The sequence below is a fragment of the Podarcis pityusensis genome, assembly GCF_964106645.2.
Source record: "Podarcis pityusensis genome assembly, chromosome: 6".
Classification (NCBI taxonomy): domain Eukaryota; kingdom Metazoa; phylum Chordata; class Lepidosauria; order Squamata; family Lacertidae; genus Podarcis; species Podarcis pityusensis.
The window spans coordinates 8,137,275-8,150,440 of NC_138030.1; the positions used below are offsets into that span (position 1 = coordinate 8,137,275).

General features: G+C 47.2%; 1 protein-coding gene across 3 annotated transcripts in view; it reads left to right on the forward strand.

The window, feature by feature from the left end:
- The window catches only part of NKAIN4 (sodium/potassium transporting ATPase interacting 4), a gene marked incomplete at its 3' end in the record, with an annotated part of 108,805 nt that overhangs the window by 92,274 nt on the left and 3,365 nt on the right, over positions 1 to 13,166 (forward strand). Inside the window, exon 6 of one of the 3 annotated variants that reach the window (XM_081011636.1) lies at positions 10,317 to 10,405. The exons of 1 other annotated variant lie outside the window; for it this stretch is intronic. In XM_081011636.1, coding sequence (XP_080867762.1) covers positions 10,317 to 10,405 — 89 coding nt within the window. Of the gene's footprint in view, positions 1 to 10,316; positions 10,406 to 13,166 lie in introns of those variants that run through there. One more of the 3 variants, XM_081011635.1, reaches the window with a different exon arrangement.

Sequence of the window (13,166 nt, forward strand, 5' to 3'; positions counted from 1 at the left end):
GGAGATGAAGCCTCACACCTGGACACTCCTTTCACAACCTTTGGAGATGCCCAGACCTGCCCTGAACCCTGATCTTGGACCTGGTCCCCATCACCGGGTTCTGAACCCTGATCCTGGACCTGGTCCCTATCACCGGGATCAGCCTCTGGCTCCCTTTCCTCCTCAGAATCAGACAGACATTCTGAGAGAAAATCAGGACCATCCCTGAGCCTTGAACACCCATCCTGTTCACAGAACTCAGCCTGCTTACTGACCAGCAGCTTGGTTTGATCACCCTCTGGGTATGCAAACTTCCACCCATTGGTTGCAGGATCATATCCACAGAAGATCATTTCCTGAACCTTTGGACCACCTGCCTCAAAGAGCTCAAAGGGCTCTTTGGCTACCCTCCCAAACCCGGGAAAACCATGTACCTGTGCACCCTTGCATGCCCTGCACCCTAGGGACCTCCCACATTTCCGGAGTTTGTACCCTTTTGTGCACCTGTGCAGCTTTTGCACATGACTGGGAACCTTAGCACACTGCGCCTGTGCTTTTCCAGCATTCCCACCACCCTCCAGAGGTGACTCCAGAACAAAGAGATTGTTCTGCCCCCTTTTCACGTTGGCCACTTGTTTCCCCCCTCTGAAAATGGAACAGGTGTCATTTTCAAAGCAAATTTTGTATCCCTGCTTCATTAGAGCTGATACAGATAACAAACAACAATTCAGACCCGGCACAACGTAGACCTCTAGCTCCTCCTGTAAAGGAGAAAAAGACATGTTAGCCACAGCAGAAACCGACTTTCTCATTCCGTCTGCTAACATAACAGTTGCTCCTGTTGAAACAGCCCTGCAGTTCCGCATTTCGCCAGCAGGCTTGCTTAGGTGATGACCAACAGCAGTATTCAAAACCCAGCGTGTCACCGTGTCCTGGCTGGAGTTGTTCTTCACAGTTGCCATAGAAGCAGTGATAAGAAAACAACCCTCCCCAGTGTCTGAACCACGTCTTTCCCTTGCGTTCCCACGCTGGCCTCCTCTCCGAGACTGATTCCCATGAGAACTCAGCTGGTTGACCTTGGGACCTTCCTGCCCAGCTGTCTCCGCTCTCCATGGGCAGCAGCGATGCAAGTGTCCCGTTGCATTACACACATAGCAACGACGAACTCCAGTGGAAAAACACTGCCCGGGGCTCCTCCCAGCTGGCCTCCTTCTCCTTCTTCCGGAAAAGCACTCCTTGCCAGCTCCGCCCCCTTTGAACCGCCGTTTCATTCCAGCACGTACAGTGGAAAACTTTTCAAAGTGGCCTTTGGAATCCTTCGCCCCCCCGACCTGCTCACTAGCACTCCTTGAGGCTAAAACATCAGGAACAGGGGCACCAGCCATCTTTAGGCTTTTCTCAATACTTTCTCCAGGGCTCTGGCCTCCTGCTGAAGCTTCACAGCAAACGCAGCACATCCCCAGATAGCCCTTGCTCAACTTCTTAGAGTGAGCTGTTCAATCGGAACGTCCTCCAAGACCTGGCTGTCTGCCATCGTCTTCCCGGGGCCCCAAGCTTACTCACCAGCTTATCCGGCACCCGTTTCCAGCTGCTCCCAGCTCTCAGCTCTGCAGCAACACAGGCAAACACTTTGCATCTTTCAGCCAGCTGCTCTGAGCTCCGCAGCTCTCCTTTGCCTCTTAACACCAGGCAAAAACTCCTGCCAGCGACTTCAAACGCATTCCGGCACTTCCGTTGCTCTGAACCGCAACTTCAAAGCGTTCCTGTGACAGTTTTTACGATCGGTGATTAAGGGTCCATAACCTGTGGAATTGATTGATTGGTTTGGCGTGACCCCCGCTAATTGATTTACGATCCACAATTAGCTCTTTATGCCCGGCGCGCTTCCTCCGAGCTGCGCCACTCAGCTCCGTCTCCAGTAGCTCTCCAGTCACGCCTCAGCAGAGTTGAACACAGCGGTGAAAACTGTCACGTAGCTTCACTTAGCTTCCGACAAACACACACAGAGTCCAGGTTTGTCTAATATCAGTCCTTTATTCCGACATTCCCCAGGGATCTCCTGGGCTCACCGCAGCCATGACAAACTGCGACCTTCCTCCTGCAAAGACCAGAGGGGAACAGAGTAAACTCCTCCCAGCTTCTCCCAGCTTCGAAAGCTGACGTCAGAATGTTGAGGCATCATGGGAACAACTTAACCAGTTAAGTTCCAAACCCAACACCCCGCGCTTCGGGAAGCTATCTGCAGCCTAGGGAGCCCTGTGGGAGTTCCCGCGACTGGGGGGGTGGAATAAATTTTTTTTCTTTATTCCCCCCCCCCCAAAAAAAACCTAGGTGCGTCCTATGGGCCGGTACGTCCTATAGGGCGAAAAATACGGTATTTAAAAGTTGGGACAGAGGTTGCCTGTTGAAAACCAGCTAGCAGAGTATTCCACAATACAGGGATGGTGGCAGTAAGTCTTGGTTTCTTGTTATTGTCAAATGAGCCTCACCGACTCGAGGAATGACCAGTGATGCTCTTGCAGATGATCTCAGGGATTGACTTGGGATAAAAGGGTTCAGAGGGATCTGCAAAGGCTTGATTTCCACACCATATGGAACGAACCTCCTGAGGAGATGAGTGCAGTGATCAATTGTGTATAAAAGAGATGAGATTATAAGAAAGCAGGCAATTAAGAATACATCCTTCCACCATGGTTAATCAATGTCTGCTTTCAATTTTTTGTGGTTTTTCTTGTACGGATTTATGTTTCATAGCTGTAAACCGCTTTGATATATTTTTATGACAGTCTATAAATATTCATATAAATTAACAGAGCGCAGTTCTGGCGCACCTCTCAGGTGGGCACCATTGCAGCCCCCCCCCCTTCTTGCTTTTACTTACTTGCCTTTATGTAGATTTTGAGAAGCCCAAAATGAACATTTCAAGTCAAAATGGAAGCTGGCCACCGTGTGCAAGTCTACACTTTTTTAAAAAAAGATCTGTGACTCCACCTAGCTCCTTGCCACTCTTTGCAGTGATTGGTCAAGCTACAGGCCAGTTCATATTTTCTTTTCATCCATCCGTTTCCTGTGTAGCAGCAACAGGCTTTCAACTTTCCAGCCAGGCCTCTCCCATTGCACATATTTCAAAAAGTAGATGCCATCTTTCAAAAAGTAAAAACCAGGACACCACAAAAGTTGTTGAGCTTTTTAAAGGAAAACCCCCAAATCATCTGCCTCAATCTAAGAGAATGGGGGATGAGGGGACACATTTATTTGATCTTCTCCAGAACCAGGGAGCGATTCTCAAACCAGCTAGGGAGACAGCTTGCCATAGTTTGTTTTTCCCCCCCAAAAAAATTTTTTATTGATTTTCACAAAATTGTAAACAAACAAACAAACAAACATAAATCATAACTTTATTAAAATTACACTTATTAACATTGCTAAATGACTTCCTCGCTTCCCCTTGGTTGAAGTTCAATGCATATCTTTTTAACAGCTCTCCTAATCAAAGTTCTTATAAACTTAACTTAATCATTTAACATCCTTTTATATCTTTTCAATTCAAAATTTAACATGTTAAACATCACTTAACTTATATAAATTCCTAAGCCAATCTGTTTCCTGCAAGCTATTTCCCATTAGTTTAACTTAACAAATTTAACTAAATAATCATTAGATTTTGTCCATTCTTCCTGATACTCCTCCTCCTCCTGGTCGCGGACTCTTCCGGTTAGGTCGGCTAGCTCTGAAAAATCCATCATCTTCACCTGCCATTCTTCCACCGTTGGTAATTCTTGGGTTTTCCACTTTTTGCTAGTAAAATACGAGCAGCAGTTGCGGCATACAAAAATAATTTCACATCTTTCTTGGGCAATTCCAAACCTGTTATTCCAAGAAGAAAGGCCTCTGGTTTCTTTATAAATGTATGTTTCAACATTTTTTTCTATTCATTATAAATCTTTCCCCAAAAGTCTATCACCTTGGGGCAGGTCCACCACATGTGGTAAAAAAGCTTGCCATAGTTTTTAGCACCTCTGCGGGGAGTGAACTCAGCTGCTGTCAAAACAGCATCTGTTCATGGCTGCTCCGAGTTGCCCGGCAACTTACTGTAACAACTTATTGATGAGTTCTGGCACCTATTTTCGGCGGGAGGGGAGGCGGGGGGGGGAGGTGCTGTAAGTAAATAAATAAACATAATAAGAGCCTGTTAGATCAGGCCAATGGCCAGGGCTGGATTTAGGTTTGATGAGGCCCTAAGCTACTGAAGGTAATGGGGCCCTTTATATGTCCAGCTGTCCTTTGTCAACAACAAATTGCCACTGTTTTTTGTGTTGAATATATGCTATATAGTAATTTATGGACCTAATAGGTATCTAAAGCCATTTGCACATAACAAATTACAGTTGTACCTCGGGTTACATACGCTTCAGGTTACAGATGCTTCAGGTTACAGACTCCACTAACCCAGAAATAGTACCACGGGTTAAGAACTTTGCTTCAGGATGAGAACAGAAATTGCACGGCGGCGGCGCAGCAGCTAAAGTGGTGCTTCAGGTTAAGAACAGTTTCAGGTTAAGAACAGACCTCCGGAACGAATTAAGTACATAACCAGAGGTACCACTGTACGTATTTTATCAAAGTAATTGTTACAACCAGTCCATGCAGAATGTAGGCACCCTATATATAGAAATGGGCAAACCAGTGATATTTTAGGGAGCAGGCTAGCAGGCGGGGCCCATTACTTACATCACAGGAGCCTACACAACACAAAACACTGTTGCCGTATGTAGGTTTTATTTCATTTGTTTTTCATCTGATGTTTTGGAAATGTACATCCAGGGGTTTTTTTGACCTTTAAATTTTTTTGGGGGGGGGTCAAGAGAGTGGGGCCCTAAGCTACAGCTTGTTTAGCTTATACGCAGTGGCATCTCAACAGTGCGCCCCGGGTGCCATGTCTGGGGGGGTGACAAGAAGGCCCCTCCCGGGGGCTCGCAGCAGCATGAGCAGCCATCGCTCTGCCACAGCTGCATGTGGAATAGCCTCCATTTGCGGCTGCAGCTGCGAGCAGAGGATCCCAGTGCCGGTGGCAAACCTCTATGTACAGCGCATGTGTGGCATCGCACGCATGTGCTGTACATAACGATGCCGCACATGCACTGTACATAGCAGTTTCCTGCCGGCGCTGCTCAAGTGCTGTACGGACGGCGGTGGGATCCTTCCGTCGCCGCTACAGCCACATGTAGAGGATCCTCTGTTTACAGCTGCAGTCGTGAGCAGAGGATCCCGGCACCGTCTGTATGGTGCTGGAGCGCTGGCGTCGGCAAACCACTATGCACAGCACATGTGTGGTGTCACTATGTACGGCGCATGAGTCGTAAGTAGCAACGCCCACCCTGGGTGTCACGACGCCTTTGTCCGCCCCTGCTTATACGTAAATACGGCACTGCCAATGGCTCATCTGGTTCAGCTTCCTGTCCTCCTGGTGAACACCCAGATACCTATGAGAAACCCACAAACAGGACCTGAGCTAAACTTTAATGTAGCTTGGTCTTTATGTATTGCGCTTATTCCTGGAGGACTGTGCTTTAGGGTTGCACTGTTTAAAGTGCTTAGCTTGGGCTGCACTGGGCCCTAAGTGTTTATTGGCTGGCTCAACAAGTATTGCAGCCAGGTCACTAATCTCCTGTTAAACAACGCATTACGTTCAATTGCTGTAAGTGGCTGTATTTATTTTGAGTAGAGTAGTGTGAGTGCTTTTCCAAATTCTGGGGTGGGCGGAAAGAGCACTTACTCCAGCAATCTCTCTTTGAAACTGTCTAAAAGATGTGTTCTTCACGGTGGTTTTATTGATCGGCGTTGCGTCAGAAGCTGGCCTTTAAATTTACAACGCTCTAAAATGCCTGTAATGAACAGCTTGAACCACTTTCATTGCCACCCCCTCTAGTTAGGCTAATATATCTGTACTTGGTCGAGAACTGAGCTTTGGAAGATGCTAAGATACTTTGCACGTTACTGAAGATGTTGACTAGAAGGTAGGAGAGATGTTGTGTTTCTTTCTTGGGGTGGGGTAAGTCTATGCTAGTGGTAGCCAACTTGATACTCTCCAGATTTTGGTGGACAAGCTCCCATCAGCCCCAGCCAGTGTGACCAATGATGATGAAAGTTGTAGTCCAATAACATCTGGAGGGTACCAGCTTCTGAAGGGATTGTCTGGTCCTCCAAATATTTTTAGATTGCAACTCCCATCATCCCTGACCATTGACCTTCTTGGCTGGGGATGTTGTTAGAGTCCAGTAGAAGAAGAAGAAGAGTTTGGATTTGATATCCCGCTTTATCACTACCCAAAAAAGTCTCAAAACAGCTAACATTCTCCTTTCCCTTCTTCCCCCACAACAAACACTCTATGCCGTGAGTGGGGCTGAGAGACTTCAGGGAAGTGTGACTAGCCCAAGGTCACCCAGCAGCTGCATGTGGAGGAGCGGAGACGTGAACCCAGTTCACCAGATTACGAGTCTACAGCTCTTAACCACTACACCACACTGGCTCTCAGTAACATCTAGTTCCCCACTGTGATTATAGACTTAAAATCTATCATTGTTGCTTGAGCATAATAAATAATAATAATAATTTTTTATTTATACCCCGCCCTTCCCTGTTCAGAAAACCGGGCTCAGGGCAGCTAACAACAAATTTAAAACACTTAACTGATGCAACAAAAAAACAGCATGTGCTTAAGACATGAAATCTCCCCAAGGGGGCAACCGTTGAATTGAATTTGTGAAGCAATCTTAGTGACCAAATCCTATCTATTGCACCACTGGGAGATAAATTTTAAACAGTTACATAATCTGACCACGTTCAGCCGGTTCATTGGTAACCTCAAGACTTGACTGCTCAATGCACTCTGTGTGGGGCTGCCCTTGGAGGTGGTTCGGAAGCTGCGGTTACTGCAAAATTCTGCCATGAGGTTGCTGCCTTGAGCTAACTGTTGTCAACATAGTACACCTTTGTTGAAGCAGCTGCACTGGCTGCTTACTTGCTTACAAAGTCCCAAACAACTCTCCCCTTCAACCTCTTTGCCAAGCTATTGCCTTCTATGGTAGAGAACCTTTTGGAGGCACAACGAGATTCTAACATTTGCCTTCTGGCCCCAAGTAATGGGGCTGTCAGTGTAGGGGGCTCTTTTAACATGAAATTCATTTAACTCTTTGCTCCAAAGATCTGTAATTTCAGGTGCGTGTTTAATACCTTGGTGTTTACCCACACCTGTTCTGAACGAAATCCCAGAATTAATGGATTGATTAATAATTAAATAAAGACACAATTAAACCATTAATCATTAATTAATTCTTGCCTGCTGATCATCTTCCGATGTCATATTGTTATTCTAACCGTATTATTTTGGGTGTATCTTTTACACTTACTTTTGGTTCTCTGTACGCTCCTCTGATATTTTATAACTTTGATGGTTATCCACCCTGAGCCCAGTCTTGGCTGGGGAGGGTGGGGTATAATTATTATTATTATTATTATTATTATTATTATTACTTGAGCAATATACATATAAAGAGAGAGATGGAGAAGAGAGAAGTGGGAAATAACTTGTAATTTAATCAACCAAAACTCCCACTGATTGCTGGAGAGAAAAGCTGGATTGTTAATTTTGGCTGTGGTTTAGTTAAAGGATTTTGCGGTTTTAGAATATATATGTTTGTTTTAAAATAACTATGGCTATATATTTGCAATAAAAGGAGTAACTTTTATGGGGCGTAGGGAGGAGGTCAATCAGGCTAGGTGAGGGAGGGTGAATCTCAAGAGAAAAGCCAATAAAATAAAAAGAGATGTCACCGAACTGGCGGGGGGAGAGTGATTTATTGAGAAATTCACAGCAGCTAATTTCAGCGCCCCCCTCCCACCATCCCCAGCAAATCCTTTCCCCCTCCCCTCTTCCGGCATTCCAATTCCGAAATGCCAGCCTCAATAATTAACACTGACAAACCATCAATATTTCACACTCTCAGCAGTAGAGCCTTCCAGTGACCTGAGCCAATTTGAGCTGCCTTTTAATTTGCGCTCCCATTTGTGGGTTTCTTTGAAAACACTCCTTTGCTCTGGAGCAGGAAGTCGTTATAAGCGCAGAGGTGCCTTGCCAGGCGCTAACACAATTTGCGTGCCATTGTGGGGTGGGGGTGGGAGGCAGAAACAATAATGCAACCCGCTATTCACACTTTACTCAGTTTGGGAATGATAGTTCAACGACTGGGACCTGCATTATAATGTTGCAGCGCAGAGTTGGCCTGTTCAGGGTCTCAACTGGCCACCCGTCCCCCTTCCCAGGATACTTGTTGTTGCCATCTGTCTGTCTCAATAGACAATGGAGTGCGCTTCTGGGGGTGAAGTCAAACTGCTGTTTTAGCAGCACCAAAGTGACCGCTCTGGGGCACAAACCTGGGCAGTGTGTATGGAGGTCCTGGGCTGCCCAGATGACATGACCCTCTTCTCGGCCTCACTGATGTGGTCCAAAGGAGAGTAGAGCAATATGATTGGCACCAGCTTAGCAGCAGGAGTTGCCAGAAGGAGGCATATAAGGCACCATCCAACCATCTTAGGAACTCCATTCTGGGTTTGCCCCTTAACCTTTTCTTCTCCCGAAGATATCCCGCATGGAAGCAGAGGTTTAGGCTCAGAGTTTTTCTTCCCAGGTTCCTTCCCATCTGCCCCTCACTTCCCTCTACAGCACATACAGAAACCACCTTCTTGACCGTTGGACCCACTATTGCTCCTGCCTGCTCAATCCACCAGAGCCTGTCTTCTCACGCAGGGGAAGTCCCTAAGTCACTGAGAGTTTGAGACCCATCAGCCACCCTCATTTAGCCAGCCAGTCGAAGCCATTTCCTGGGGTGTGACAGTTGTCACATGTTGGCAGCTTCCAGGAGCCACAGGTGACAGCTAAGTGCAGGATGAGGACCAAAGGTGGACAAACCGTTCCTGAAGCACCATGACATGTTCCCCCACCAGAGGTACTACCCCTCCCCTAATACCCCACACACCCCACACAAATAATAATACCTGAAGGAGTGTCTCCACCCCCATCGTTCTGCCCGGACACTGAGGTCCAATGCTGAGAGCCTTCTGGTGGTTCCCTCGCTGCAAGAAGCCAAGTTACAGGGAACCAGGCAGAGGGCCATCTCGGTAGTGACGCTGCCCTGTGGAACACCCTCCCACCAGATGTCAAAGAGAAAGCCCTTGGAGCTGAACCTCAGTGTCCGGGCTGAATGATGGGGGTGGAGACACTCCTTCAGGTATACTGGGCCGAATTGTGCCTGAAAACGTATTGGGAGCCAACGTAGGTCTTTCAGGACCAGTGTAATGTGGTCTCAGCGGCCACTCCCAGTCACCAGTGTGGCTGCCGCATTCTGGATTAGTTGTAGTTTCCGGGTCACCTTCAAAGGTAGCCCCACATAGAGCGCATTGCAGTAGTTCAAGTGGGAGATAACCAGAGCATGCACCACTCTGGCAAGACAGTCCATGGGCAGGTAGGGTCTCAGCCTGCATACCAGATGGAGCTGGGGATGTGCTTGTGGTGGGCCAGAGGAAGAAGGACTTCAAGAGCTGCTCTCAGACTCCAAGGCCTCTCAGACCTTCCTGCAGCTGGACTGGAACCCCAAATCTTGAGCCACTGCATCACTGTGATAACTGTGGAAAGGAACTCATTCCTTTCTGGATTGTTTTACTGGTGCCTGACCAAAAGAAGTATGTTGTAGTCCTGGATGCTTGTTCCATCCTGGAAGTCCACATTGCCAGCATTTCCATTTTAAGTGCTTATTTATTTTATTGCATTTATATCCCAAGGAACTCAAGTTGGCGCACGTGGTTCTGCCGTATCTCATTTAATCTCCCGCAACAACCCTGCGAAGTAAGTTAGGCTGAGAGGCAGTGATGGGCCCAAGGTCATCCACTGAGCTTCATGGCTGAGTGGAGGATTCAAACCCTAGTCTCCCAGGTCACAGCCCAAGACTCTAACCACTACACCACACTGACTTTCTTGATAGGAGTTTGCAAGGAACACAGGGAACAAACTAGCTAAAGCAAAGGATGGTTACGTCCATTTAATTTCAGTGGAGGTGAATGAAGCCTCTCCTTTAGTCTCCCATTGAAATCACCAAGGCATGCATGTGCTTAAATTTGGCAGGATTCTGCCCTCAGGCTTTGCTGGTGAGCACCTTTGTATTTGGTCTTTTCCTCACACACCCTCACCCTTTGGTTTACTGTTTGTCATCTTCACCCTCCTTCTGTTTTGTTTCAACCACACCATTGTTTTATGCATGAGTTTTGGATTTTCTTTCTTTCAGTTGATTTCATTGGTGGATTTGACCCATTCCCTCTCTACCATGTCAATGAAAAGCCTTCCAACCTTTTGTTCAAGCAGACATACCTGTAAGTATGGGCCCCTCCAGACGTCTTTCCGATTGTGCATTCGGGATGATTTGTGCTCAGGATGGTAACCGGGGCGGATATATGTGGACTCTCTGCTTTGTGTCTGCAAAGGTTTCAGGGTGGACATACTGCTCCGTTTCAAATTGGTGCATGGTCCATGGGTTCCCTGCTGGAATCCTGCAAGAAATATTCCCAGGTCTGTTTTCATCCTGCTTAGGTTATGAGATAATGCAAGACTGGCCCTCCAAACATCAGTAACGCTACAACATTGGGGAAACATTGGAGAACAACTTAAAAAGTGGAATGATGTTTGTACACTCCAGTATAAATCCACCACGAGTGCCCCATTATAATTGGAGACTGATGTTCCAGTCATAGCAGGAAGCCAAGGTAAAAGGTAAAGGACCCCTGGGCAGTTAAGTCCAGTCAAAGGCTACTATGGGGTTGCAGCGCTCATCTCACTTTCAGGCCAAGGGAGCCAGCGTTTGTCCACAGTTAGTTTTCCAGGTCATGTGCCCAGCATGACTAAACCGCAACCGGTGCACGAAGGACTGTGACAAGTGCCAGAGTGCACGGAAACACCGTTTACCGTCCCACTGCAGCAGTACCTATTTATCTACTTGCACTGGTGTGCTTTTGAACTGCTAGGTTGGCAGGAGCTGGGACAGAGTAACCTGCGCTTACTCCATCGCGGGGATTCGAACCACTGACCTTCTGATCAGCAAGCCTAAGAGGCTCAGTGGTTCAGACCACAGCGCCACCCGCGTCCCTACAGGGAGGCCAACAGTAGGTGGAGCCAGAGCTAATTCTGCTTTTGTGTCCCTCCTCTTCCCTATTGAGTTCTACAACGGCAGTGCTAAGACTTAAGGGCTCATCCGGACTGCCTCTTGTTGCAAAAACTCCCAAGGCATGGATAGTCTAAGGCTCTCTCCCTCCAATCCTGGGAGAAGCATATAGCCATCATGACCACAAGAACCTAAGAAGAGCCCAATGGCACGTCTAGGCCAGCACCCTGTTCTCGCAGTAGCCATCCCCTTTCAAGGATATCAACGTTGGCGGCTGTCACTACGTCTTGTGGCAGAGAATTCTGTAAGCGAACTGTGCTCAGCGTGAAGAAGTCCTTGCGTTTGTTGCTCCGAAATCTCGTTTTGTGACTGGCGCCAACAGTTTGCAAAAATGGCCTGAGGTCAGCTCTTAAAACGCCAGCACCTTTGGGTTTTGTTTTTGATCCGGAACTGCATTTCCCCCCATTCTGTCACCGTGTTTAGATTGATGAGGCAAGAGATTAAATATTGATTTCCAGCACTGTAGGTTTTGCAAGGAGGGAATATGCAATGCCTCTGGAGGATCTGAGGCAGCTCCCTGATTTACTAATCCTGAGGAAGGAAGCTTAAAGCTGAAGTAGAACAAAATGTACTTGGGGGGGGGTCTCTTTTGTGTGTATGTGTGTGTGGCTGGGTTGGAGGACCCCCAAAAAGGTGTAGTGTAGATTCAAAGGACAATCCTATGAAGGTCTACATGGAGTAGGAGTGTCCGGGGTCCATGTGTCAGTGGCAAGCTGGACCAGAGACACACAGGGAGGGAGGCTGGGGAGGAGCGTTGTGGCCTGGGGAGATTCCTGAGAGGTAGAACAACAGGCATTTTTCTAGTAGTATTAGTAATAGGTAGCATTTTCTGAAGATACACCTAGCCTGAGATATGTGCTTCAGGACCCCACCTTATTCTGATTTTAATTCGGAATTTTAAAATGCTGTAACCTTTCCTGGGACATACCAGTGAAAACCAGATGATACATTTTAAAATGATAATAAAAAAGTAAAGGGACCCCTGACCATTAGGTCCAGTCGTGACCGACTCTGGGGTTGTGGAGCTCATCTCGCTTTATTGGCCAAGGGAGCCAGCGTACAGCTTCCGGGTCATGTGGCCAGCATGACTAAGCCGCTTCTGGCAAACCAGAGCAGCACATGGAAACGCTGTTTACCTTCCTGCTGGAGCAGTACCTATTTATCTACTTGCACTTTGACGTGCTTTCGAACTGCTAGGTGGGCAGGAGCAGGGACCGAGCAACGGGAGCTCACCCCATCTCGGGGATTCGAACCGCCAACCTTCTGATCGGCAAGTCCTAGGCTCTGTGGTTTAACCCACAGCACCACCCGTGTCCCAAAACAATAATACCACCTGCCTAATTAGTGGTACATGCAGGCATGCAGCCGAATAAATATTATACCTCCTGTGTGTGTTGTGAGAGTCCCACAATCGCACAGAAACGTGTTCAGAATTCAGCACCTCAATAACCTCGACTTGCACTTGTTTCTCGGTTGTTTGTCGCTGAAAAAGTTACCAGTCCTCAGGACTGCAATTGTAATGTAGAGGGGCCATGCTGGGTGCACTCTCTGAAAATGGCATGGAGGCTGAGCAGGATTCCCAAGGGACGAGAGGAAGGAGTTTCATTGGCCTGCATAGCTCCTTGACTGCCATCTTTGCCCCTCCCCATGCTCATTCAACACACACATGCTGAATTTACATATTGCATATTTCACATATATATGTTTTTGTTTAAAATATATTTTACATAAAAATATTCTTTTTTTAAAAAATCAAAGGCAGAATTTGGGGTGTTTGAGGGGTGCGGCAGAGAGAGAAAGGCTCTTTCTATAATATACCATGCCCTGTTAATGCCTTACTTTACTCAATTTAGATACTCTTAGTGGGAGGAGGGTATTCGAGGAAAGGCATCCTGACAACTGCCTTTGAGTATGTGCCAT